The sequence below is a fragment of the Apostichopus japonicus genome, chromosome 10, assembly GCF_037975245.1.
Source record: "Apostichopus japonicus isolate 1M-3 chromosome 10, ASM3797524v1, whole genome shotgun sequence".
In the NCBI taxonomy this organism is placed as follows: Eukaryota; Metazoa; Echinodermata; class Holothuroidea; order Aspidochirotida; family Stichopodidae; genus Apostichopus; species Apostichopus japonicus.
This window is the reverse complement of record NC_092570.1, coordinates 2,871,162-2,893,556: the sequence shown is the minus strand read 5'-3', so window position 1 is coordinate 2,893,556 and position 22,395 is coordinate 2,871,162. Positions and strand designations below refer to the sequence as shown.

Sequence of the window (22,395 nt, the reverse complement as noted above, 5' to 3'; positions counted from 1 at the left end):
ATACCCCCCCCCAATATTTTGTGGCATAGTTTTTTTGTGGCCATAAATAGAAAATAATGCGTGAGATTATTTATCCAAATCATATTTGGGGGTGGCTAAAACTTCATCCAACACATGCTGCATGAGGTAAATGACTCTTCATGGTCGTTTCTGTGACCGTATAGCAAGTTGCCACTCATGAGTATTATCATAATGTCTGTACATCTCTTGTGTATGAGTGTTAGTACGTAGGAGCCCAGTTTGATTTGGGGGCTGTTACGACTTGCCCGAAAAATATCACCAAAATTTTTCGCGCGTTTTGCGCGCATTCAACATCTTAATCTTCATATCATATAGGCACGCATCGGTTATTGCATCGTATGCCAATAACATACAATCATTTGCCGTGTTATTACCCTTCCATATTGGTTAAAATTATTGGGGAAGTCGTTACAATAATGATAATAATAATATCAGTTTAACCATTGAAAATCAAATTGCAAATGAATTTTCTTTCAATAGGTGCCCGACAAATTCTCATCATATTGCCCGAATTTTCAACAACAAAAAATGGTTGGGGGCTGCAGCCCCCCCCCCCAGCCCCCCGCCTCCTACGCCTATGCTCCTAAAGGAAAGATCCAAAGTGGGATTTTTTCTACTTATTTTTTAATAATCAAATATGAAACGATCCACTGAAATTCTATATTTTTAACGGTGACGTCAGTAATAATTACTTTTTATTGAAGAACTGAAAATTGAGTAATTCGTCATTATTTGTCAGTGTAACAGGATGCAACATTTATGCAATTCCATTCGAAAATTATCGGCATTGTGTTGAAATCAGGGAGTTGTTATTCCATAACAACTCCCTGGTTGAAATACAACTCAGCCTCTCTACATTGTTTTCTGAAACTCTAGCCTATTTATGAGCAACTAAATGGGCAAACAAAGTTCTACCTTCCCGCCATGCAACAGAAGTTTACTTATTTCCGGGATACCGAATACTTTCTGCACAGCAACGGACTCGCATAACTGGCCGGTAGAGCTATGTAAAGGTACGGTAGTGGTATGATACATGATGGACAGTGGCACTATTACGTCGCAAATTTTAGTTGAATTTACTAATTGAATCCGACGAATGATCGCATTAAACTTATGGTTATATGTTATGCAATTTTGTGATATTTGTAAACAGGTATAATTGACTTTTTTTTGTTGTTAACAGGTAGTCATGTTACTTATCGATAATCATACGAAGGCCTACCCACGTTACTGTAGCTAGACTAGGCCTATGGCCTAGCCTTTTCTCTAGTCATGGATGTAAGCCTAGTTGTATAGAGAGGCCCCTATGCCAATAATTTAACGAGTAGTGTAATGAGTTAAATAATGAACCAAAAGTATATTATCTCGAAGAAATACCTGTGGTTCAATGTCATTGGTATATTCTTAATACAAATGGACACATTACATACATATGATATGGCAGCAGATGTAACTTTGGGATTTTTGAAATTGGGATACTAATATTTAGTAATATACCATGACACTAACAGGCCTATTGATGATGGTGTCTATCAGTGACATTTAGACATATATACAACAGGGTACTAATTTAGAATCCGTACCATTCGACCCTACTTCCTAACCCCTAACCCTACTTCCTAACCCCGAACCCTAAGTTAACCCTAGGCCTACTCCCTAACCCTACTTCCTAACCCCTAACCTTATTCTGCCGATTCGAAGTAAGCTTTCCCATTCATATGGTACAGATTCTAAAGGTAGGCCTACAACAGTACCCAGAGTACATGCAAAGTTACCATACACCATTATACTAAACTTCTTTCTTTGTACCTATTTGCATGCAAATAGGCCCTAGCCTATAGGCATAATGGTAATTAAGTATTCAAAGTTGATTTGCTTGGTAAATTTTCAGAATTGACTGAAATATTTAAATGTTAACCAGTAATCTTTATTGGTATGAAATGTCAGCTAAACTTTAACTATCCTATTTATCTTACTAATGTAGGCTACTGTCTCTTTGTCTATATCAATAACGGACGAAGGCAAGCTGTAAAAATGAGTGAACAACTCAAGTACATCGTTGAACAACTGAACAAGGAGCCATTCAAGAGGAATTATAATCTCATCAGCTTTGACTCATTGGAAGCCTTGCATTTGCTGCAGGTGCTAAATGATGTCTTGGCAGAGGTCAACCCACAGGTATGAAGAACTAATTTTTATGGCGTTGTAAATCTCATGTAATATTATAGGTGGTATAGATATTGTTTAAGGATGTAATGATTAAAGGCATTTAAGACTCGCCCCAAACCGTGTGCCGCCCTGTGAAAAAGTTAACTTTCCGTTGCTTGCAAGTGAAGTGTTTCTCTGATCGCTACAAAATGCAGACGGTAGCAAGCTGTGTGTGTATTTTCTGGGATCAATGGTGGTGTCTAACACTTCTGCTTACACTTCATTCGAAACTAGGTCAGATTATCGGCATAAGACGTTTCTTTTTGCGTTAGTCTTCACACCCTTTAAGAAGAACTACATTAGGATATTAATGACATCAATGATTATTACTGTAAGACAATATCAAATCGTAATTGTAGATCAACCAAGTCCTTAATATCAGTTGAAATGGCAGAGACTCTGAGACATTCGAAGGTAAAGGGCTTCAAGATTTTAAGGAGCCACAAGCTATGAGAGTTTGGTGAATGTTGCTATGCAATGTTTTTGGTATCCTACGTCTATTTGCATTCAGCTTAATCTAAGAAATATCCAATAAGACCAAGCAAAGAGAACAACTGTTACCTTTTTTAAAAAGGATAAATAGCTCCTGAAAGGTTGATATCTCTTAACAAACTCAAGGGTTTTTGCATTTTGGGGTTAGTTATGAAACATTTTTTGGTAGCCAGAGATCATGATAAAACTATAACTGACACTAGCAGTGTTTGGATTAACAACTGTTACACCAAAACTCTCTGTCACTTTGATTTTCACATCTTTTTTTTGGTTATCCCAGCAAAAGCTGGACATCAGGGAGGAAGGCGCTGACCAGACTGCACTACGAATGCTCAACGAATTGAAAATCCTCAAGTACAAGCCAACGGAAGATCCGTAAGTTTTTAGAAAAAGCTGTTAATCTTTACTCTCGCGATTGTAAGTGACATTGGCCTTTCTGGTTTCATAGAAGCCTTAACTTGTTACATTGGTCAGTTTGTATTGGCTACCATTCTATTACCAGGACAGTGGGTGGTTCCGAACCCTAAAGCTTAACCCTATGATAGGTATAATGCTTCATTTTGCTGTGTCCATTGCGGGAAAAAAGCAGAGTTGTGCGCAGTTCAAAGACTGCTCAAAGATTTGTTTGTGGCTGCTGGATATCTAATTGTTTGAAATTCGTACAACCTTTGACCTGCACACTTAATTGCATGACAGTGCAAGTCTTAGATGAAAGTTTTCCTGACCAGTCCTCATAGCTGTTGGCAGAGGTTTGTTGCTGCATGTTTTTTTTTGCAATGCTAGTTCATCTGTTTCTGCCATCAGGAGTACTTTTCGCCAAGGTTTGGTATCAGCAAACAAACCTGTCATATACCCCATCCTGGTATGGCTTTTCCAGAAAACACCCGAGCTGAAGAAGCGAGCGTACCTGGGCCGGTACCTCGTCAAGGTGGATATACCGCCAGACATCTTACAAGATGAACAAGTAGGGGATACTTTTGCACAGGTGAGATCATTTTGTTCGTCAGAATGAAACATTTGGTCATTTTTCTATGTCTTTTAAATTAGTAGATCCATCATTTTATTACATTGTAGTGTCACATAAACAATGCAAGGTTTGCAATATTACCCTTTGAACATAAATGTTAGTGTGGTTTGTTCAACAGTTATATTTGATTCAGAAAGGTTTACACTACAATGTGCTTCTGTGTTTAGCTCAGGGTCTGTACTTGTCCCATTTACACTTACAAAATGGCATTCCAAATCGGAATAAGTGGAACAGACTTAACTAACTTATCTGAGATTGCGAAAAATGTTTCTTACAGGAACTTAACAAACTGAACCAAATTGCTCATTATCGGTGTCACAGAAAGAGTTGTCACAGAAAGAGGTGTCACAGAAAGTGTCACAGAAAGAGTTTGGTTTCGTGACAGGCTCTCTGATGCAGGAGTAACATATTATTCATTACCCTTGGAAGCAGGAAAGTCAATAAAGACAAATTCATATCTAGTTTCAGTGTGGTGAAACCGCAAATTTATTGGTTTACAACTCTGTGGATAATCTACTGTGTCAGGATGTTTGAATGGTTGTAACACCTGTTCCTTAATGTTTCAGCTGTGATGATCAATTTTTATTTTGGTATTTTTTGCTTCATTGTCCGACTTGCAGTATGAGGAGTTGGTAGAAACCTTCAAGATACTTCACAAAGAATCCGAAAATTTGAAGACTTCTGGCTTTTCAGCCTCAGATATTAGGAAAGATATTGACCACATGATGGAAGAGAAACAGCAGGTCTCCAAGAGGATAGAAAGATTGAAGAAACGGGTAAGTTAAAATAATTTATGGTATTGAGGTAAAGGAAAGCTCCTTTTTTGTGTTCTCTTGGTCATAAGTATCCTGCTTTGCATGAGAAACTTAACATTTCATTTCACTGTTGTGGCATATACTAGAAGGCAAAGTATTCAGTCGTCGAAAGAAGAATATCAGCCGTATTTTGACGATGGAAATGTCACGAAATACCTGGCAAATGTGCAAAAATACTAAGCAGTCTTTGGCAGTCAATGTGTTAAACCATCTTGCAAAATTGGTTCTAAGTAGGATGAGGACCATCTAATATATTTGCAAATTTGGGGTAAAACTGTCCAGATTCCAAATGCTGGAAAGTAAGTAAAAATCTTGTTTTTTTTTGTGGGAAAATCTGATTCAATTACCTTTATTTATTTGGGTATAAGTTACCAAGTTGGTAGTAATGTTTTAATACTGCTATATGTGTATGATAATTATGAATTTTGTTTTATCCCCTGTAGGTGGAAACGGTCCCGAAACACGAGCAGATGTTGGAAGTTGCCAGAAACTATCGTAATGAGCAAGAACAGCAGCAAACTCGTATGCAGCAGAAACAAGACCAGAGAAATCAGGTAAAGGGATTTATACAGAAATGGAACAGGTTTCTGTGAGACGACTTGGAAGGGTTTGGATGGGTGGAGGATACAGATTAAGTATTGTTACGAGACACCTATTTTGTACTTCAAAATCCATATTGGTTATTTTAATTAGCCAAGCAAGACCTGTATCATCTGGAGTAAAGTTAAGATTGTTGCTCTAAAATTGTCTTATAAAACTTGCTTTTGGTGAACAGTCAGAACTAATAGACTAAAACAATTTGAAGCTTTGTTTTACTTTTGTATAATTTTCTTAAGGTTTGCTCACAAAAGTTCAACAAGATCATGCCACATGGAATTTATCTGAGGAATTCAGAATGAGTTGAAATTGAAAATGTTTGATTACTGATGCCATCCCTAGAATAGCTTGTCAACCAAGCTAAGAATCTTCAGCTTTAAGCTATTGATGGTCTGTTTAAAAACTTGAAGCACAAATTGCATTTTTCATCCGTAATTATTTTCAGTCTTTTACTTACTCTTTGTGTTACATCAGCTTCATCATGCAGAACAAAAGCTACAGCGAATAACGAAGCAAGTGCAGGACTTAAAGCAGTCCACTGTTGGGGCGACTGCAGAAGGTGAGTTGTCGGGTGGGGATCTTCAGTCACGCCCTCAATCAAAAGAGGAGCGCTCTCATATCTGTCCCGTCTAGTTCTGCAAAAACTTGACAAGCTGCAGTCTCTGAGAAGTCACTGATAATTCCTTTGAGTAAATCTCTGATGGAAACTTCTGGGCAAACTACCTGCACATTCCGATCACACATAGTGTTACATATTCGAGCTAAGGTATCGGTTTTACCACTCATAACTAGCACATTTTAGCAACAAAATTTTGGCCACCCTTCGTTTTCGCAACTATAAACACGTCTGGTCGTCAGACCAATCAGGAAGCAATTTTCTCAATGTATTGCACCAGAAATTTGGCATAATTAAAACAAAAAATCATCTTTTTATTCTTCAGGCCATTAAATAAAGTGGTGATTCTGTTTCTTATAACTGTTCCTGACTATTTATATCATTTTTAATATTCATGGTTTTCTCATCTGTAAGGACTGGTGAAGAAGCTAGAGGAAGAGAATGAGGTAAACAAGTACCTCTGCGAGGAGAAAATACCCAAAGAGATTGAGGCTATGACGGCTGCATGTAGAAACCTTGAAAACGTGATGAGTGTCCCTGCTATGGGCCAGTCCGAGCTGGATGAAATCCACGATAAAGTGAGACTTTCATTTGATATTTATTTGTATTTACCTCTGAGAAAAAATGGGTAATAGTAGTTAGTATTAGTAAGTGGTGTAAATGTGTAGTTTTCACGTAAGAGAATATTTTATTTGATAACCGACAAATTCGGATTTGCCAATTTGACAGAAGATGTTTTGCTCCCTACTGATTTACATCTGTTGAAGTGCCTAGGAAAGGTGTTTTCATCCAATTTTTGTACCTCTTTATGTTAGAAAAAATTGACACAAGTTCCTGGTACAAACTGTTAAAGTCTCACACCCACCCAGTTCATGCCCTGACCGAATCTCAACTAGAAATTCACATAAATCAGTGCATTGTGCCATCTTGATGTTCTGAGAATTTTCAAAGTAGAAACTACTATTGTTTGCTGTACTTTGTATCAACAGAGGTATAGACGTCTTACCTCATCTATTCTGTATTGAATATTTTAATCACAATGGTGAAATATATTAAACTGCTTCATTTTTCTCTCCACAGATAAATAACCTTAACTCCGAGGTCAACGATCTGATCGAGAAACGTATGATGAGGAATGACCCCATCGATGACAAACTCTCCCTCTTCCGTCAGCAAGCGGTCATCATCGCCGGTAAGAAAGAAACGGCAGCTGAGGCTCTGAAGGAGGCTAAAGATGAACTCCAACAATGTCAGCAAGAATTGCAGGAGAAACGAGAGGCTGCCAAAAATGTCGGTTCGGAGCAAATTCTCAAAGGAGATGATGTAAGCTTTAGTACCTTTTCACTGAAAAGTTGTAGATGAAAACAGGGTCTGGAAATCCTACAAAGAAACTTGATTACTGACAAACTAATCTTGTGAGGCATTAGAAAGTCATATAATTTTCAGAAAGGACACAAAATTCATGGAATTTTTGGGGTTCTGTTAACCTAATTGTTTGTCTAAGTGTGCTTACTGTACATGTATGTTGATGTGTATATATGTATCTATTATTATTATTGGGTTCACTAAAACAAGGTTTCAGTAGCTTTTCAGTGAATCTCCTCTACCATTCTTTATATTTCTGTATTCTTTATTTGTCATTCTTTGTAATATGACTATGGTAGGTAGTCACATATAGCCTTGTTAATACTATTATATCTGTTACATTGGTTGTAATGAATGTTGAATTGAATCACAACCTCAAAGGTCACCCAAGTAGTCCTTCGTGAGTGCACAAATGCGTCGCTCTCCTCCTAGTATGTCTAATGTTTTAGTAATTGTTCTTGCACTATTCATCTGTCTCTTAAACGTGCAACTATTTCTAGACTAAGTAAGTGATTTATTATTTGCAAACAAGATAAATGTTGGAAATATTTAAGAGTTTGTTTGGTTGCTGTCATAAACATTCAGTCACTTTTCTAAAAATTATCTCTTATCTTTTTCTGCTTCCTAACCTCTCATTCTGTTTCATGTATTTTGCTTGCCGTTCACAGTTCAAAGCCTTCGTCAACAAATTACGAGGAAAGAGCAGCACTTACAAAAAGAAACGACAAGAATTGGCTGAGCTGAGATCAGAGTACGGTGTCCTGACGAGAACGGAAGAGATCTTGAGACAGAGAGATGAAGCCATCCAAGAACAGTTGGTCAGTATCTTCTGGTAGCTGTGGGTTTCTTGCGTCATTTCGAAAATAAAATTGTTATTTTTATGAATGAACCACCAATTCAAGATTTTCTTGATTCTCTAGATGAATATTCTGTTGACAGACAGTGGGGCACCGATATGGAACAGAAAAAAAAAAAATCTCAATATTTTTTTCCCCTATCTCTAGAAAAGGTTGTTTGAATGTAAATCATTTTCACCCCTTTTCTTATTCCAAGAATTGGAGAAAATTATGTGACCTGTCATTTCCTAATGACAAATGTTTTCTTTGAAAACTTTACTTTCCTTTTATTGTTTTGTTATAAATTTTGAATGTTTCCTTTGCTGACAATGTTCCCTGTACTAAGAATTTCATCAAAATGCACATGTTTTTTTCTTGTAGAAATATTACTTTTCCCCTCTGGATAAATAATTGAAATATCATCAAGAAAAACAGAAACATTTTCAGCTCAATTGCAATTGCATTCACAAAGTATCGCCTACTTCGAACAATTTATATCTTCACTTTACAAACTACAACAAAGATCTGGTTTGGACCTTAAAAAGATGAAGAAAATTCCCATAAATTTGTAATTGAATCAGTCAACTTCACACATTGGAGTATCCCTTTCTAAGGACCCTTATTCCCCTTTCTCACAAAATTGAACTAGTGGAAATTTATAAGCTTAGGATAAGTTATTTGTTTCCATGTAAGTAAAAGACTAAATTATTTCCTGGAAGGTAATCTGTTTGACTGCATGTTGCCTTTAGCATTTAAGAAGTGGTAATACTTTAATTTATAATAATAATTATCATGAAGTATTCCCAGACTTGATATTCATCACAGTAGGGAGACCTTACACTGGAATACTTTTTCTCCATTTTGCAGTCAATGTTGGAGGCCAAGAAGGGAGTTTCTGGGTACCATGACACACAAGAGGAACTGGAGAAAGTCTCAGCGATCAAAAGTGAGCTAGACGATATGAAAGGAAAAACTCTAGATGACATGTCAGGAATGGTAAGGAGTCAAAATTAAATGAATTAATGAAACAATATAACATAAACCTTTCTTTCACTATAGAAGTATTGGTGTTTCACCAATACTCGTAAGTGTACAAAAAATTATCTGAGATGGTAAAGAATGGAATAAAGATTGTAAGCTAAGTAGTTTTTCTAGATGGATTTATTCTGCCTTTTTTAATTTATTGCATTATTTCCCCCCCTTTTTTTTAAAGGTTATGAAACTAAATGCATCCATTGCAAACAAGAAGACATCTCTAGCACCGATCATCAAGGAGCTACGACCGCTGAGAGAGAAAGCCAAAGAGATGCAGACAGACTACGATGACAAGAAGATGACCTATGACACAATGAGTGCCGGACTAGAGAGTAATCGGTCCAAGCTCGAACAGGTAAAATGCGGTCCATAAAATGCAGTCATTTCCAGACAGGTATTGTCTTTATATAGTTGTAGTAAGGGAACGAGAAGTAAACTTTGCATTATGGGGAAAGAAATGGTCTGGTATCATATAGCAAAGTGATTAAATTGTTAGAAAAGGAGAATGGGAGGCTTGAGCCTTTGTCATGGTACTGGTTTTGTTATGTTGGATGATGTAAATATTACTCTTAACTCAGATTCTAAACATAAGTTTTACATATTTTTTCTTTGCTTTTGGAAATGTTTGCAAATTCAAACAGATTCTCTCATTTTACTTTATTTATTGTTTTTAAAAAAATCTTTGTAGGAGGTGAGAGTGTTGCAAGAGGAGTGTTCACAAGAAGAGAGTCGATTTCACTACTTAAATAGTATGTTGAAGATGATAGAGGTACAGCAGCAACGAGTGGCCGATGAGATGAAGGCCTACACCTCGTCAGATCCAGCAGAGAGGAAGAAATCTTACAGAGAGATGTACGGCAGGAAGATTCAAGAACAGGAGAATCTCGGAAAGGTGATCATCAGTTGTGTGTGATCGGATGTATCATGTTGATGAATGTATCAATGTTGATGAATGCATCAGTGTGTGATCGGATGTATAATGTTGATGAATGTATCAATGTTGATGAATGCATCAGTGTGTGATTGGATGTATCATGTTGATGAATGTATCAATGTTGATGAATGCATCAGTTTGTAATCGGATGTGTCATGTTGATCAATGTATCAATGTTGATGACTGCATCGGTGTGTGATTGGATGTATCATGTTGATGAATGTATCAATGTTGATGAATGCATCAGTGTGTGATCGGATGTATCATGTTGATGAATGTATCAATGTTGATGAATGCATCAGTGTGTGATCGGATGTATAATGTTGATGAATGTATCAATGTTGATGAATGCATCAGTGTGTGATTGGATGTATCATGTTGATGAATGTATCAATGTTGATGAATGCATCAGTTTGTAATCGGATGTGTCATGTTGATCAATGTATCAATGTTGATGACTGCATCGGTGTGTGATTGGATGTATCATGTTGATGAATGTATCAATGTTGATGAATGCATCGGTGTGTGATCGGATGTATCATGTTGATGAATGTAGCAATGTTGATGACTGCATCCATGTGTGATTGGATGTATCATGTTGATGAATGTATCAATGTTGATGAATGCATTGGTGTGTGATCGGATGTATCATGTTGATGACTATCAATGTTGATGAATGCATCGGTGTGTGATCAGATTTATTAATGTTGACCAATGGTATAAAAAATGTTGATTAGATGTATGAATGTCGAATGCTGGACAACTGTAGCAACGTTGATTAAATTTGTAAATATTGATCAGATGTATTACTGGCTGATCAGGTTTGTCAATGTTGGTCAGTTGTATCAATGTTGATCAGACAACAATAATGTTGATCAGATGTATCAATATTGTTGATAGAATATCAATCAATAATGTTGATCAGACGTATCAGTGTTGATCAGATTTATCCATGTTGATTCCAGAAGATTGCAATGATTGATTTAAATCAAAGAAAAAGGGAAAAGTGGTAAGGAGTTGATTTTAGAATAAAGTAGATGTTTAGGAAAATTCTTGATAGAATAAATTAGTGAATCTTAGACAGGTTAGTATGATCTCAGGTTTGGTCAGATGTATCACCGTTGCTTGTGTTAATCCCATCATGACTTTCTCATTGGACGATCACACTTTTGATGAATGTTGATGATTCATCGATCAGTGTCATACCTGAGTATACCAGGAAAGGGTAAAGGAAACCTGGTCGCTAATTTAGTTGCTTTTCGAGCGTATAGAATCACATCTACATGTGTAATTTTACTCACTGAAAGTCTTCCCATGTTTTCGTCTCTCAGAGCCTTCGAGAGAAGCAGAAGGCAGTCAAGGCGAGTCATGGACCCAGTATGAAACAGATGAAGATGTGGCAGGACTTTGAATCATTGATGGAATGCAAGAAACGTTGCTTCCTCTCGGCCGACCAGCATGAAGAATCGGGGCAGATCTTCAGGAGCGAGGTCGACGGAGAGGACCGGCTGGTTCTCTGAATCTTAGGAGGTACAGATACGGAGATGATGCTACAGAAGACGTTTCTTGTGATCAATGTCTCTCCGATACTCTTTGCTTTATCATCCCTGATATATTTCTTACCTTGAATAGTTTGCCAAACCCCCCCCCCCCCAAAAAAAAATGGTATCACAGATGTGTGACAGGGAATTTGGAGATTGTAGTAGTTCAAAGCATACTGGGTAGAACATAAAGTTACAGAAATATACCAAACCCATACCATTGACAACAACAAGCTTAGCTAGTAGAGTTATTAAGAAAGGCAGGGAATAATTAACTGTGTCAGTTTCTTGCGGCAGTTTTGAACTCTCTGAATTTTGTCTCTTTTGAAGTCCATGGTGCCTATGTAACCAAAAAAAAACTGCTATTCATGTTTGGATTTGCATAGTAATTCGACCATTTTACAGAGCTTTTTGCAATGGGAAACCGAATAACTTTATCCCTGCAAAGTGCAAAATGGTATGAGTCAGAATGAATAAAACAATTACATGCAATAAATATTATGCTGACTCGCTGATGATACATACTGTAACATCTCAGTTTTTAGTATAGCCCTTGCTTGTCTTTGAAGGTTAATGCATAGCGTCAGAAAGTGATCTTAATATACCAGCATGCTGGTATATCAAGATCACTTTCTCAGGGTAGTCAATGGAAAGTAAGAAAAAAGTCTTCTGTGGTTGAAATTAATTTTAGGGCAATGTGTCAAAAGTTAAGCTGCAGCTTTTTCTTCTTGACACAGTGCCTTGATTATCTGAGCTGGTACTAAGATTGACCCTTGGACATTTACAGTGTGTCTACTACAGACCTCCTAACCGCAAACAAAACCATTAGGAGTGACACTAGATTAGCACATTTAGTTGTTGTGACTTTGAAGTTCACAGCGAAAAAGTTATTAACTTAAGAAGATTTCCAATGAGGGTCTCTACCATCTTTGATTTTTAGTTAGCATACTTTAGTTTGGACAAGAAAAAATTGCTAAATTTCTGCTCCCCTTGTAAAGATGTTCTTCTGCACAGTTACTGTCGCATGTAAATATATATATTGCTATCCAGTCTTTCACTTCATATTCACCTTGAGGGAGCCATCGAAAGATGAGAGTCATTTGTGAGAATGATATTCTCGGTGTGTTTTTAGTTTATAGATGGAATGATCAGATCTAATACACATTTTGTATTACCTCCTTTTAGTTTTGTGTCTAATTCTGTTAATTGATGTCTAGTATCTCAGATTTGTATGTCTTTCACAGTTTCTGTGAAGTCTCTTCTGAAAGAAAAAAAATTACCACTATTTAGAACAAAAAATTGAATTATGTTTTCATATGAAATCATTCAGAAAAGAAATTTGAGTTAATTCGTACCAAATTTTCATTAACGGTTGTCGATTTCTTTTAATGTTTTTAATGTGCAAAATGAAATGTCATAGTTAGAATCTCACAAAAGGTTCTAGATATTTATTAATTAAATTTTAAATGTCATAATGAGAATTGAAGGTGTTTCAAAGAATATCCCAAGCCGACAGTATGTTTATTTACTTGAATAAACATGACCTGTCACAATCAATTTCTGGTGTTCACCTTTCAAGTTTGAAAGAAGGCGTATTCTTGGAATTATCTTTTCACCTTGATATCATCATCTCAGTGTTGACCAATGAGTTTGTCCTAGGTTAACAAGAGATGCTTATCTGCAATGCCGTAATGCAATCTGTACAGATTCCTTCCATTTTCAACCTGATACTGCAGGTTTTGCTTATCTATTCAGCTTTGTCAATGTAAATAAAAAAATAAGTTTAGGGAGATAATGAATAATGTAACAAAATCCCTTTTTTTTCTTCAAAAATTTGCATCTGTTGGAGAAGTTTTTCAAAGGATTTTGAAAGCGATTTCAATTTTTATATTGTGTGGCATTATGAAATGTTATCACAATAGTGCTTTTGTTTACCCCAAAGTGGATGTTTTTCCACATCAGTAAGAACATAGTGTTATTTGCATGAGCAACTAACATTACCTCGACGATGACATACTATTGCTCCTACATAGGCCTTACATGATTCTTTACATCAAAGAATTGCCTTTTTATTAGTATCAATTTGTTTTCTTCTTCGATTTGAATAAAACTTGTAACAGGTAATAAGATACATGTATGTATTTCACAATTTGATGTCATTTTTATGCAGAGTTGTAACAAGTCACTTTAGCTTACTGTTGAGTCATTGCCAGTAATTTCCCGACAAGAGTCACTGTATTATCTCTACGTGTAGAAACTTTGCTTATTTCTTTGGGTAACTTACATGAAATTTTAGTGGCCCAAGTCATGAATTGTTAGAAAACTGTTTGTGTGGTTTGATTTGCATACATTCACAGCAGCAATGCTTGACATAGTGAAATGTTTATATTGCATGTACACTCTATAATCTTTTAAGTTATTGTTTAATTCGAAGAGTGGTCTTCATTCATTCTAAGAGTGAATATAAATTTCAAATTGGATTCATAAATGTGTTTCGTTTCTTTCCATTTCTGCATTAAGAATAGTGTAGTTAATTATGTTTTTACTTAGAATACTGTAACTAAGTGTCGTCACAGAAATCTAGCTTTAAAGACCATCAGTATCGTCCCCAAATATGCTAGAAAGTCAAATAATGGTCACCCATGCTCCAACTTCCAACAGGAACATTTAACTGCCACCCCTCAAAGTACTGCTCCCGGCTGAGATATTTGAATGGTCTCGTTTACATCTTGTGAATGAACAAGTCTGGAGATCCAGAACCACTGGGAAGGTACTTTTGAAAATATTAACAAATAGACAGCTTAAGCTGAGGGCGTTGTGGTCAAGTGGTTAGTTAAGGCAGTGGACTTGTGATCTAAGGATTACAGGTTCGAGCCCTGGCCAGATCATTGCGTTGTGTCCTTGGGCAAGGCGCTTTATCTCTATTGCCTCTCTTCACCCAGGTGTATAAATGGGGACTTGCGAGGTAACTTTAATATAGTTGCGTGCGCCGGTTTGTGGCTGCACCCTATGGGAAGCCCCCGGGGGACACGTGGTTGTGGTGCCCCAGGAGAGATTGTTTGAATTGTGCACACTTTGGTGTGTAGGTGTGACAAGTTACCAATGATCAGGGTTAAGTTGTAAAAGTCGTGTGAAAGGGCCTTGGCCCTGTACAAGACTGTAAACCTAAAATAATAATAATAATATATATGCGATAATTGCCTCATGATTCATCTAGAAAATTTATCGCCTCATGATGCATCTAGAAAATTTGTGGGGTCTCTACTCTTCCTTGTCTCATGACCAAATTTTTAGCTTTAAATTTATGTTACGTACTAATCTGACCTCACTAATGACCCTAAATATGACATGATCAGCATTTTGAATCAAACAGAAACAAAGACTGAAAGAGAAAAAATGAAAATTTTGAAATGAATAATTTATATTTCTCATAAATCTAAATATATCAAAATTTCCCACAATTGACATCATCACACATGTACTCTCTCCACGGTGAGTTTTCTCTTATAGAGATTTGCATCCCTACGACAGTATAAATTTCCAATACTGGGTTCAAACGATCCTCAATCTAAAATGTCGAAAGGTCTGTTGACTCAAGTCATACCATAATACGATCATATCAGATCCATTGGTGGGATCAAATTTATTCATAATCTTTCCCTGAGATGCTGTGAAATCTAACAATGAGATCCATTCAGACTTAGAGATCAGTGTTCAGTACAAGTACTTAAACACCAAGGTACTTTATTCGGAGTTTGAGAATAGAGCACCTGCAAAAGAGTACTTAAGTACCAATTACTTTTTGAGTACTACAACAAACCATGAGACTTCTGATATCATTACTCCATCAAATTTAAGCACACAAAACAAATGGTTTAGAGAGCATTACATCTGATCCTAGCAGTGTCCTTTGCATCGACTGAATAAAAACATTGAAAACAAGTTTAAGAGTCGGTTTAGATCAATGAAATATTCCGTCATGTCTGAAACAAGTTTCTGGAGCATGCACTGCATGGAAAATTTGGAAATGCCAGCAAAGGTAGAAACTGTGACAAAACCTTGGTGAAAAAAATTCAATTTTCTTATTTCATATATTTAAGGCAGGAGAATATAAGGAATATTTAGATGTTCAAAGTTAAAACTACCACACCTTTTCAGCACAAAATTAGTTTTAGAAAACACCCAAATATGAAAAATGAAATAAATATGGTGACCTCCACAAATTCACTTTCCATATGAGAATTGAAATCTTGTTCTTTCTCCAAATGGCTTACTTCCTGTTACCATAAACTGGACATGCCAAACACAATGTTTGATTGTGTTCTTTGAACTCCTTCACTTTTAAAAATTCTGTTTGTTAGCATTTATTTCTTTGAATTATGATGCTATGGTCAAGACCATGCCTTCCGATTAATTTTGTGGAAATAAACAGTCGATGACCAAGGATCATAAAACATTTAAAATGCAGGAAGCTGAAGATGCTGGAACAATGCAAAAGAAGCTTCCACATTCCTCTGAAAATCCCACCAAATATTGTTTTCAACTAAATAAAGACTTCCTAACCACTGTCGAAATGTGCAGAAATGCATGTTACACTTAAAATGTCAGCTTGCATCATAATTTTGCAGCTTTTCTCAGTTTCACGTTTGTTAGGTGTGAGTTGCCTTGCTGTAGTTAGCACTAAAGGCAACACTGGTTTTGCTTGGTTGAGCAATTTACTTCCTCAATTTCAAGCTACAACTCATGGTCACCATCAAACATTCTCTTCTCAAAATTGTCTTGGGCCTTTAACTGTCCACCGGTTTCCCTCTAAATTTATGCCATCTTTCCATAAATCTCCCCCTGTGGTCCCAGGTCCTCTTGTGTCCATCTGTAACATAGTAGCTGGGAAGAAAATGCAAAGAATTAGTTCACTTTATGTAAGTGTTAGAATGAATATCGCAAGTGTTATTATAAGAAGCTATACATCCACTCTTTTGAATTCTACACCGATGCGATGATCGTACATGAACACTAGCGTCATTTCAAGCCTTGAGAGAAATCAATTCAAAAGTTTAATTGCAAAAAAACTCACCATCCAAACAGTAATCCGCCGAGATGAGCGGCATGATCAAAAAACTTCCATCGTAAGATCACTCCTAGAGACTCAAAGGCTACTAACCCTTTCAATGCCTGCAGAAGAAATAAAAACACGATGCAATTATGAAAATATTGTATGCAACTGCCCTTTACTGTGCAAAAATGTTGTTGGGATACTATGATATTGCAATATATATATATATATATATATATATGTATATCTACATGTGGGTTCGCTACCATTTACCAATATTGCACGACATTCGGTATCCTCAATCTAGAGATCACAGATGCAACACAGGCAACTTTACATATAAACTAATATCACAGTTGTTCGCAGAGATTTGTTACATAAATAAGACGTAATCCAAAACATTAGAGAAAGATGTCCATGGTTGCAACAGTAAATGTCATATCTGTGGTGAAAAGGGTACTACTGTAAAATCATTGCCTAACCAGTTCACATGGTGAATACTGAGTGTTGCCATTTGCACACATGATGCCTTTGGATAAGACCTTGTGCAATATCTGCTCTTTTCTTAGATCTCTCACAGACCTTCAACCAAGATTCTGTGAAAATATTATTTATAAACTTTCTGGAAGGATTTGTGATACTTCACTCGACATGGCACCGTGGTGATCACATGATTACAGTCTCAATGAATCAGGGGACTGGGGTTCAAAGTATATCACATCAAGTTGTTTTTTCTTAACAATAGTTGACAAATATTAATAATACTCACAGCTCCGGCTGAAAATGTGATAAATGGTAACAGGATGATGGAGAGAGTAGCGTCAGGTACATGTGTACAGACTGCCCCCAGAACAGCCATGATTGCACCAGACTGGGAACAAACAAAATGAGTCATCACAGGGGTAGAAGTTCACAACTTTTGACACTTACTGAAAAGTGCTAAAAAAGAAAACTCTACTTGCTAAAATCAAGTTGCCACTGGCATTTTCCTGTACTACAGCAAACATTAGTTTAATACAGTAATACAGTTCATACGGTCTACCGACAGAATAATTCAATTACCTCTTTCTTCCAACTGGCAAATGGTCAATCCACTTAGCCAGTAAATAGCCTGAATTTCGAGGACTGTCATTCCTACTTTAAGAGTAGTACAGTTATGTCAATGGTATTGCTTTTACGTTCTTGCACACTGACGTTTTCTCATGAAAGAACACAAGATGTAAAATCAAATCCTAGAGAGATAACTTTGTTGAGCACAAGACCCAAACTTACTAGTGCTCGAAGGATTTAAAGGCTGAGGTTGAAAATAACTTACTGCTCCAATGGATGGATGTACACTACTCGTTGCAACTTTAACAGCATAGCTGGCAAATGAGGCCCAGACTCCTGAGAAATTAAGTAAGGAAAAAATTAAAAAATTCAGGAAATTGGGGCAATAATTTCCTGTTCACTTTTTTTCAAAGCAGGTTTGAACCACATTATCACACCATGTGTCTCAAGAATCACACCGTGTGACCCTTCCATTAATGACTTACTGTGTCACATAAATGAGCTCCAAGCTGTCCTGTACATAGAAAGATGTAGGCAGTTTAAAGGCACCTCATCTCCATATGTAGCTACAGTACATAAACATGCTAAATTTATACTCCCAGCATGTTACAATCTCTCATAGTGTTAAATCATTTGATTATTAATCTTCACATGATGGAAAGTATATAAGGATAAGATATGATAATAGCAACTTTAATACACCCAACAAAGGGTAATTGAATGCTCGCATAAATCAGTAAACAGTATACAAAAATATGACGCTATAGAGACATGTATGACATCATTCTATGATTAAGTGAAAAACCTATCTTGAGTAAAATATTTGGTAGGTTTGGTGAAAAAATAAGAATGCAAATGAGTGGAGAAGCTGCCTATTAGTTAGAACGATATAACTAAATGAAAGAAACCTACCGCCAGTGAGATAAAATGCTAGAAACTGTTCCCTGCCAAGCACAGCTCCAATGGTGGGAGTGAATGACCATAAGACATACATATTGATAGCTAGATGCCAGAAGGAGAATTGACTAAATGTTGATAATACCATTGGTAAACAGGTGGCCTCTAAAAGAAAAATAGGAAAAAAAATTATCAGCAATTAATTATACTCAAATTGGCATTCTGCAATATTTCTTATTTATTCCAATTCTTCACTATCCGGACCACAATTCTATAGGTAACCCCAAATTGCTCATGTCCCTGATTTATTAATTTATACTTGAGACGCATAAATATAGTTGTATAGTATACTGTGTTATAAACTATTGTATTTTACTACTTTTCCATACATCAACCATCATTCTAGAGGCACCCCACCTTACATGGTTACTGCTTTGGTATATATGTGACCAAATCATGTAGTCCCATGAATTAAAAGTGCAAGTCACAAAGTTTGAATGATGCACGTCATTGATTGTTACTACTTCCCGAAAGAATATTTTTTACAACTTTCCAAGAGAAAGTAAAAGTCCATCACGAATAGAAGCAGAGTAGAAACATGAAGTACTCACGGGCAGCAGGGCTGGCACTAAACCAGCGTATCATAAACATCTGCAGGGCTGGAACACGCCAGCAGGCAAAGACAGCCACATTGGTTGCTATGATACCAAGTACCATCTTCTGAGTCCCAGAGAGAGAATGATACCATCTATTTAGCTGCAATTATGAAGGCAAAACTCAATACAATAGAATAATAATATGAAGGTCTCCTAAACTTATTGACCAATTAAAAAGAAAATCTTTCTTTAGCAAACTTCACCAAGTGGCATTTTTGATGCAGCAACTGTGGGAGAGTATGGAACATTCTTTTCTATTCAGATTACAGAATTTTATCATTTGCAAAAAAAGGGGTTAGACATTTCTCTATTGAAAAAGGTAAGCTAATTAGGGAACAATATAATGCCCAAAGTTTTGAAAGCTGTACCGTTTCAGTGTACAAATACTTCTATACATCTTTGAACTTGTAAAAGAATTTGCCCAATTTGGATAGAATTTTGGGATGCAGTACCAGAGCTGATGTATAAAAGTATGCTGATCTTCTGCAAGTTATGGGAATTAGTTCTTTCATTAGACCCAATCATCGAAACTAAGCAAGTAATTGGTAGGAAATGTGTAGTACTAAACACATCAGTTCAACATTCAGATAATGTGTTGGAAAGTGGGTAACCAGTAATTTACTTGATTTCTGAACTCTCCTCTCTTCTCCGTCTCAAAGAACGACTCTGCAAAGTCGTGTATTCTGGAGCTGGTGGCCTTTGACCTCATAGATTCATATTGCCACACAGCACATCCAGCAAAGCTCCCGCCGGTAAACTGAAGGTAAATGAGGCATATTTATTCAGGAAACTTTTGGAGAAAGATCCTACTGAGAAATTACTTACATACATTTGAAAGGTTAGCAAGTGAAACTTCATTTGCAATTGAAGCAGTGATAATTGGCACTGGGTATCTTGGTCTGCTTTTTTTTGTTGACTGTTGTTTATGTAGGTTAGGTGGGGAGGTGGAGTCAAGCCTTCTACCCTATGGTACCTGCTCCTTGCTAATAACATATCATGACATCTATGTGCTTTTACTCTAACGAAACCCCTCGCCAGACACTACAGGTGTTGCGGCATAATTTGACAGTGCTGCTGTTCCTGTCAACTGATAACGCCCTCAATTACCCTTGTAGTATGGCTAGTTCAAACTTACACCACTTTGACTTCCCACTTCGATCGCTCAACATGACAAGTTACCAACTACGTTAATCGCCTACAATATTACTTGATCGAGTTGGAAACGTTCCTATCCGACCGCTATCGATTTATTTTATTGGAACTGCAATCCTTTATTTGGTTACATAAACAAGTCATGTTGTGTGAATGATTTCATCATACTCTTAATCTTGTTTAATATGGATGGATCCTGTATTTTCTATTAAGTTATTTCGCTAAGGACCATATACGCAGTGGACTAGAGTTTATTTTCGCTTTGCTGGACGAACTGAGTAATAATTTTGTTTTAATTTTGCGACCGCCAAACATGTAATCTGTAATAAGTGTGAATCATTCATCATACACATGATCAATAATCTACATCCCAATTCTCCAACTGTGCATATGAAAAGAAAAAATTGAAAGAAAAAATATGTATCCACACAAGTAATAAATCTTACAAGGCAGGCAAACCCAAATGGTCTGATAAGTGTCCTAAATGATGGTCTACCATTTCTGGCATAAACAACATCGATCTTCTCAGGACTTTTACTCTCTAGATTAGCTCTAATAATTCTCTTTTCTTTTGCAGTTTTCCTGCTCACTTCTGATCCTTTTTCTGCTCGTTGGAAATTTCTGTAATGTTGAAGGAAACATCTGTGAGAGAAAGAAAGAATTGAGAAGATTAAGTCACAAATCATCACCTTCATGTTAAACGTTGGTAGCCTAGTTAATTCACAATATTTTAATATGTCAAATTGTAACTATCATTGGCTTAAACTAACAAGGTTATTATGTTGTTTGGGATCTTGTCTAATAGGCATACTTCAAAAATACTTACCAACATAATGAAGATAAAGAAGCATTACCTGGGATACCCTGCGACACTTGAATATAGGCCCTAGGTCTAGGCTAAGTAGACACTTATACTATCTTCTACTACTTATACTAAGTAGACACTTATACAACATATTGTTAGCTCAGTGGTCAACGCCAGTGCCTTCCAATCATGAGGTCCCAGTTCCAGTCACTTCAAGATTAATGGGGATAATGTATGTCGTCCAGTTACAGAGTTGTTGATAAATTACAATTCATAATCATGGACATTAAATATGAATCTAAGAGCCTGACTTCGGTCAGCTTGCGGCTTTGATAAGCCATGAGGCTTCTTCGCGAGTTCCTGCTTGCAGGAGGATCTCACATACAAATGCATACTATCAAGTCAATGCAAGGCGAACTCACTATTACACAAGTCCTAGGTTAGGCCTAGACCTTCACCATTAACTTAGGCTATGGCCATAGACTAGGAACACTGCCATGCTCAATTGCCTACTGCAGATGTGAATGTGAGTGTGACAAACAGGGTAAACTTCGCGCAAATGTGGTTCAAGCTCGGGAAACTTGTAATCACATTGAATGCATTAGAGCCTGAAGTCGAAAATTAGGAAATGTAACATTACCTATTTGCATTGTTACGACGGGTCACATTTAGTGATGACTGGAATATACTGGAAGCCATATCTCGAAATTCTCAGCTGACGGAAATCTCTGTTTGTTGTGACCATACTAAATAGTTAGTAATGTGTGGTTTAAAAGCAAAAATAAATGTGCTATAAAATTTAACTTGTTTCGTATGTTAATAATTCAAATATTGACAGTCAAACCACACATAGGAATTAACAGTGTATTTTTAAATTTTCGGTTATTCTATATACTAAATTTGTAACTCAATAGCTGTTTCGATTTAATTACTTAACTAATTGGTATGGTTAAATATTGGTCTACCAAACGTTTTAAAACAAAACTCATTAGTATTGGTTCCACGAACAATAATCCATACAAGTGGCTCTCTAGAATGCTGTATCAGAGTTCAGATGTACACATCGCGATCGGCGTATACATAAATAGCTCCATGCTCAAACGTAGCTACTGAGGGTTGACCTGAATGTATACATGCGTCTTTAATGTTTGCATAGGGAAAGTTTTGTTCATGCATGGACAGAAATTATATAATAAAATATGGATCGAAAGTTTTACGAACTTGTGAAATATTATATATGTCCTTACGAAAAATAGCAATGACAGCCTTGCGATAAGATATGTAATTACAAACTT

General features: G+C 36.5%; 2 protein-coding genes across 5 annotated transcripts; one reads left to right on the top strand and one right to left on the bottom strand.

Annotated features, from left to right (window-relative positions):
- Positions 1-901: 901 nt before the first annotated feature.
- LOC139975210 (intraflagellar transport protein 81 homolog) lies at positions 902-11,590 on the top strand. Of its 3 annotated transcripts, none has more exons than XM_071982939.1 (14): positions 902-1,034; positions 2,006-2,199; positions 3,002-3,096; positions 3,526-3,706; positions 4,369-4,524; positions 5,007-5,117; positions 5,635-5,719; positions 6,191-6,354; positions 6,857-7,099; positions 7,810-7,959; positions 8,845-8,973; positions 9,191-9,367; positions 9,701-9,904; positions 11,278-11,590. In XM_071982939.1, the coding sequence occupies exons 1-14, from the start codon at positions 917-919 to the stop codon at positions 11,464-11,466; spliced, it is 2,196 nt and encodes a 731-aa protein (XP_071839040.1). In that variant the 5' UTR covers positions 902-916; the 3' UTR covers positions 11,467-11,590. The 3 variants fall into 3 exon arrangements, with proteins under 3 accessions (XP_071839040.1, XP_071839041.1, XP_071839042.1); XM_071982940.1 differs by having other exon boundaries at positions 1,034-1,174; XM_071982941.1 differs by lacking the exon at positions 902-1,034 and adding an exon at positions 1,035-1,137.
- A 3,300-nt stretch (positions 11,591-14,890) lies between these two features.
- Positions 14,891-22,123, bottom strand: LOC139975214 (presenilin-associated rhomboid-like protein, mitochondrial). 2 transcript variants are annotated; one of them, XM_071982944.1, is made up of 10 exons: positions 22,109-22,123; positions 21,741-21,828; positions 20,742-20,937; positions 19,766-19,900; positions 19,099-19,243; positions 18,503-18,652; positions 17,856-17,926; positions 17,310-17,411; positions 16,562-16,659; positions 14,891-16,371 (listed from the first exon to the last, which is right to left on the bottom strand). In XM_071982944.1, the coding sequence occupies exons 2-10, from the start codon at positions 21,797-21,799 to the stop codon at positions 16,275-16,277; spliced, it is 1,053 nt and encodes a 350-aa protein (XP_071839045.1). In that variant the 5' UTR covers positions 21,800-21,828; positions 22,109-22,123; the 3' UTR covers positions 14,891-16,274. The 2 variants fall into 2 exon arrangements, with proteins under 2 accessions (XP_071839045.1, XP_071839047.1); XM_071982946.1 differs by lacking the exons at positions 19,766-19,900; positions 22,109-22,123 and having other exon boundaries at positions 21,741-22,098.
- Positions 22,124-22,395: the final 272 nt, after the last annotated feature.

Bases quoted from the DNA above. Each gene is read 5' to 3' on its own strand.
- LOC139975210 (XM_071982939.1), top strand. From the start codon at position 917: ATGGGCAAACAAAGTTCTACCTTCCCGCCATGCAACAGAAGTTTACTT. The intron at 2,200-3,001 runs GTATGAAGAACT...TGGTTATCCCAG, and splicing joins TGGCAGAGGTCAACCCACAG to CAAAAGCTGGACATCAGGGA. The intron at 9,905-11,277 runs GTGATCATCAGT...TTCGTCTCTCAG, and splicing joins AACAGGAGAATCTCGGAAAG to AGCCTTCGAGAGAAGCAGAA.
- LOC139975214 (XM_071982944.1), bottom strand. From the start codon at position 21,799: ATGGCTTCCAGTATATTCCAGTCATCACTAAATGTGACCCGTCGTAAC. The intron at 19,244-19,765 runs GTAAATTACTGG...TCATAATTGCAG, and splicing joins GAGGAGAGTTCAGAAATCAA to CTAAATAGATGGTATCATTC. The intron at 17,412-17,855 runs GTAAGTTATTTT...GTTTGTTCCCAG, and splicing joins TACATCCATCCATTGGAGCA to TCTGGTGCAATCATGGCTGT.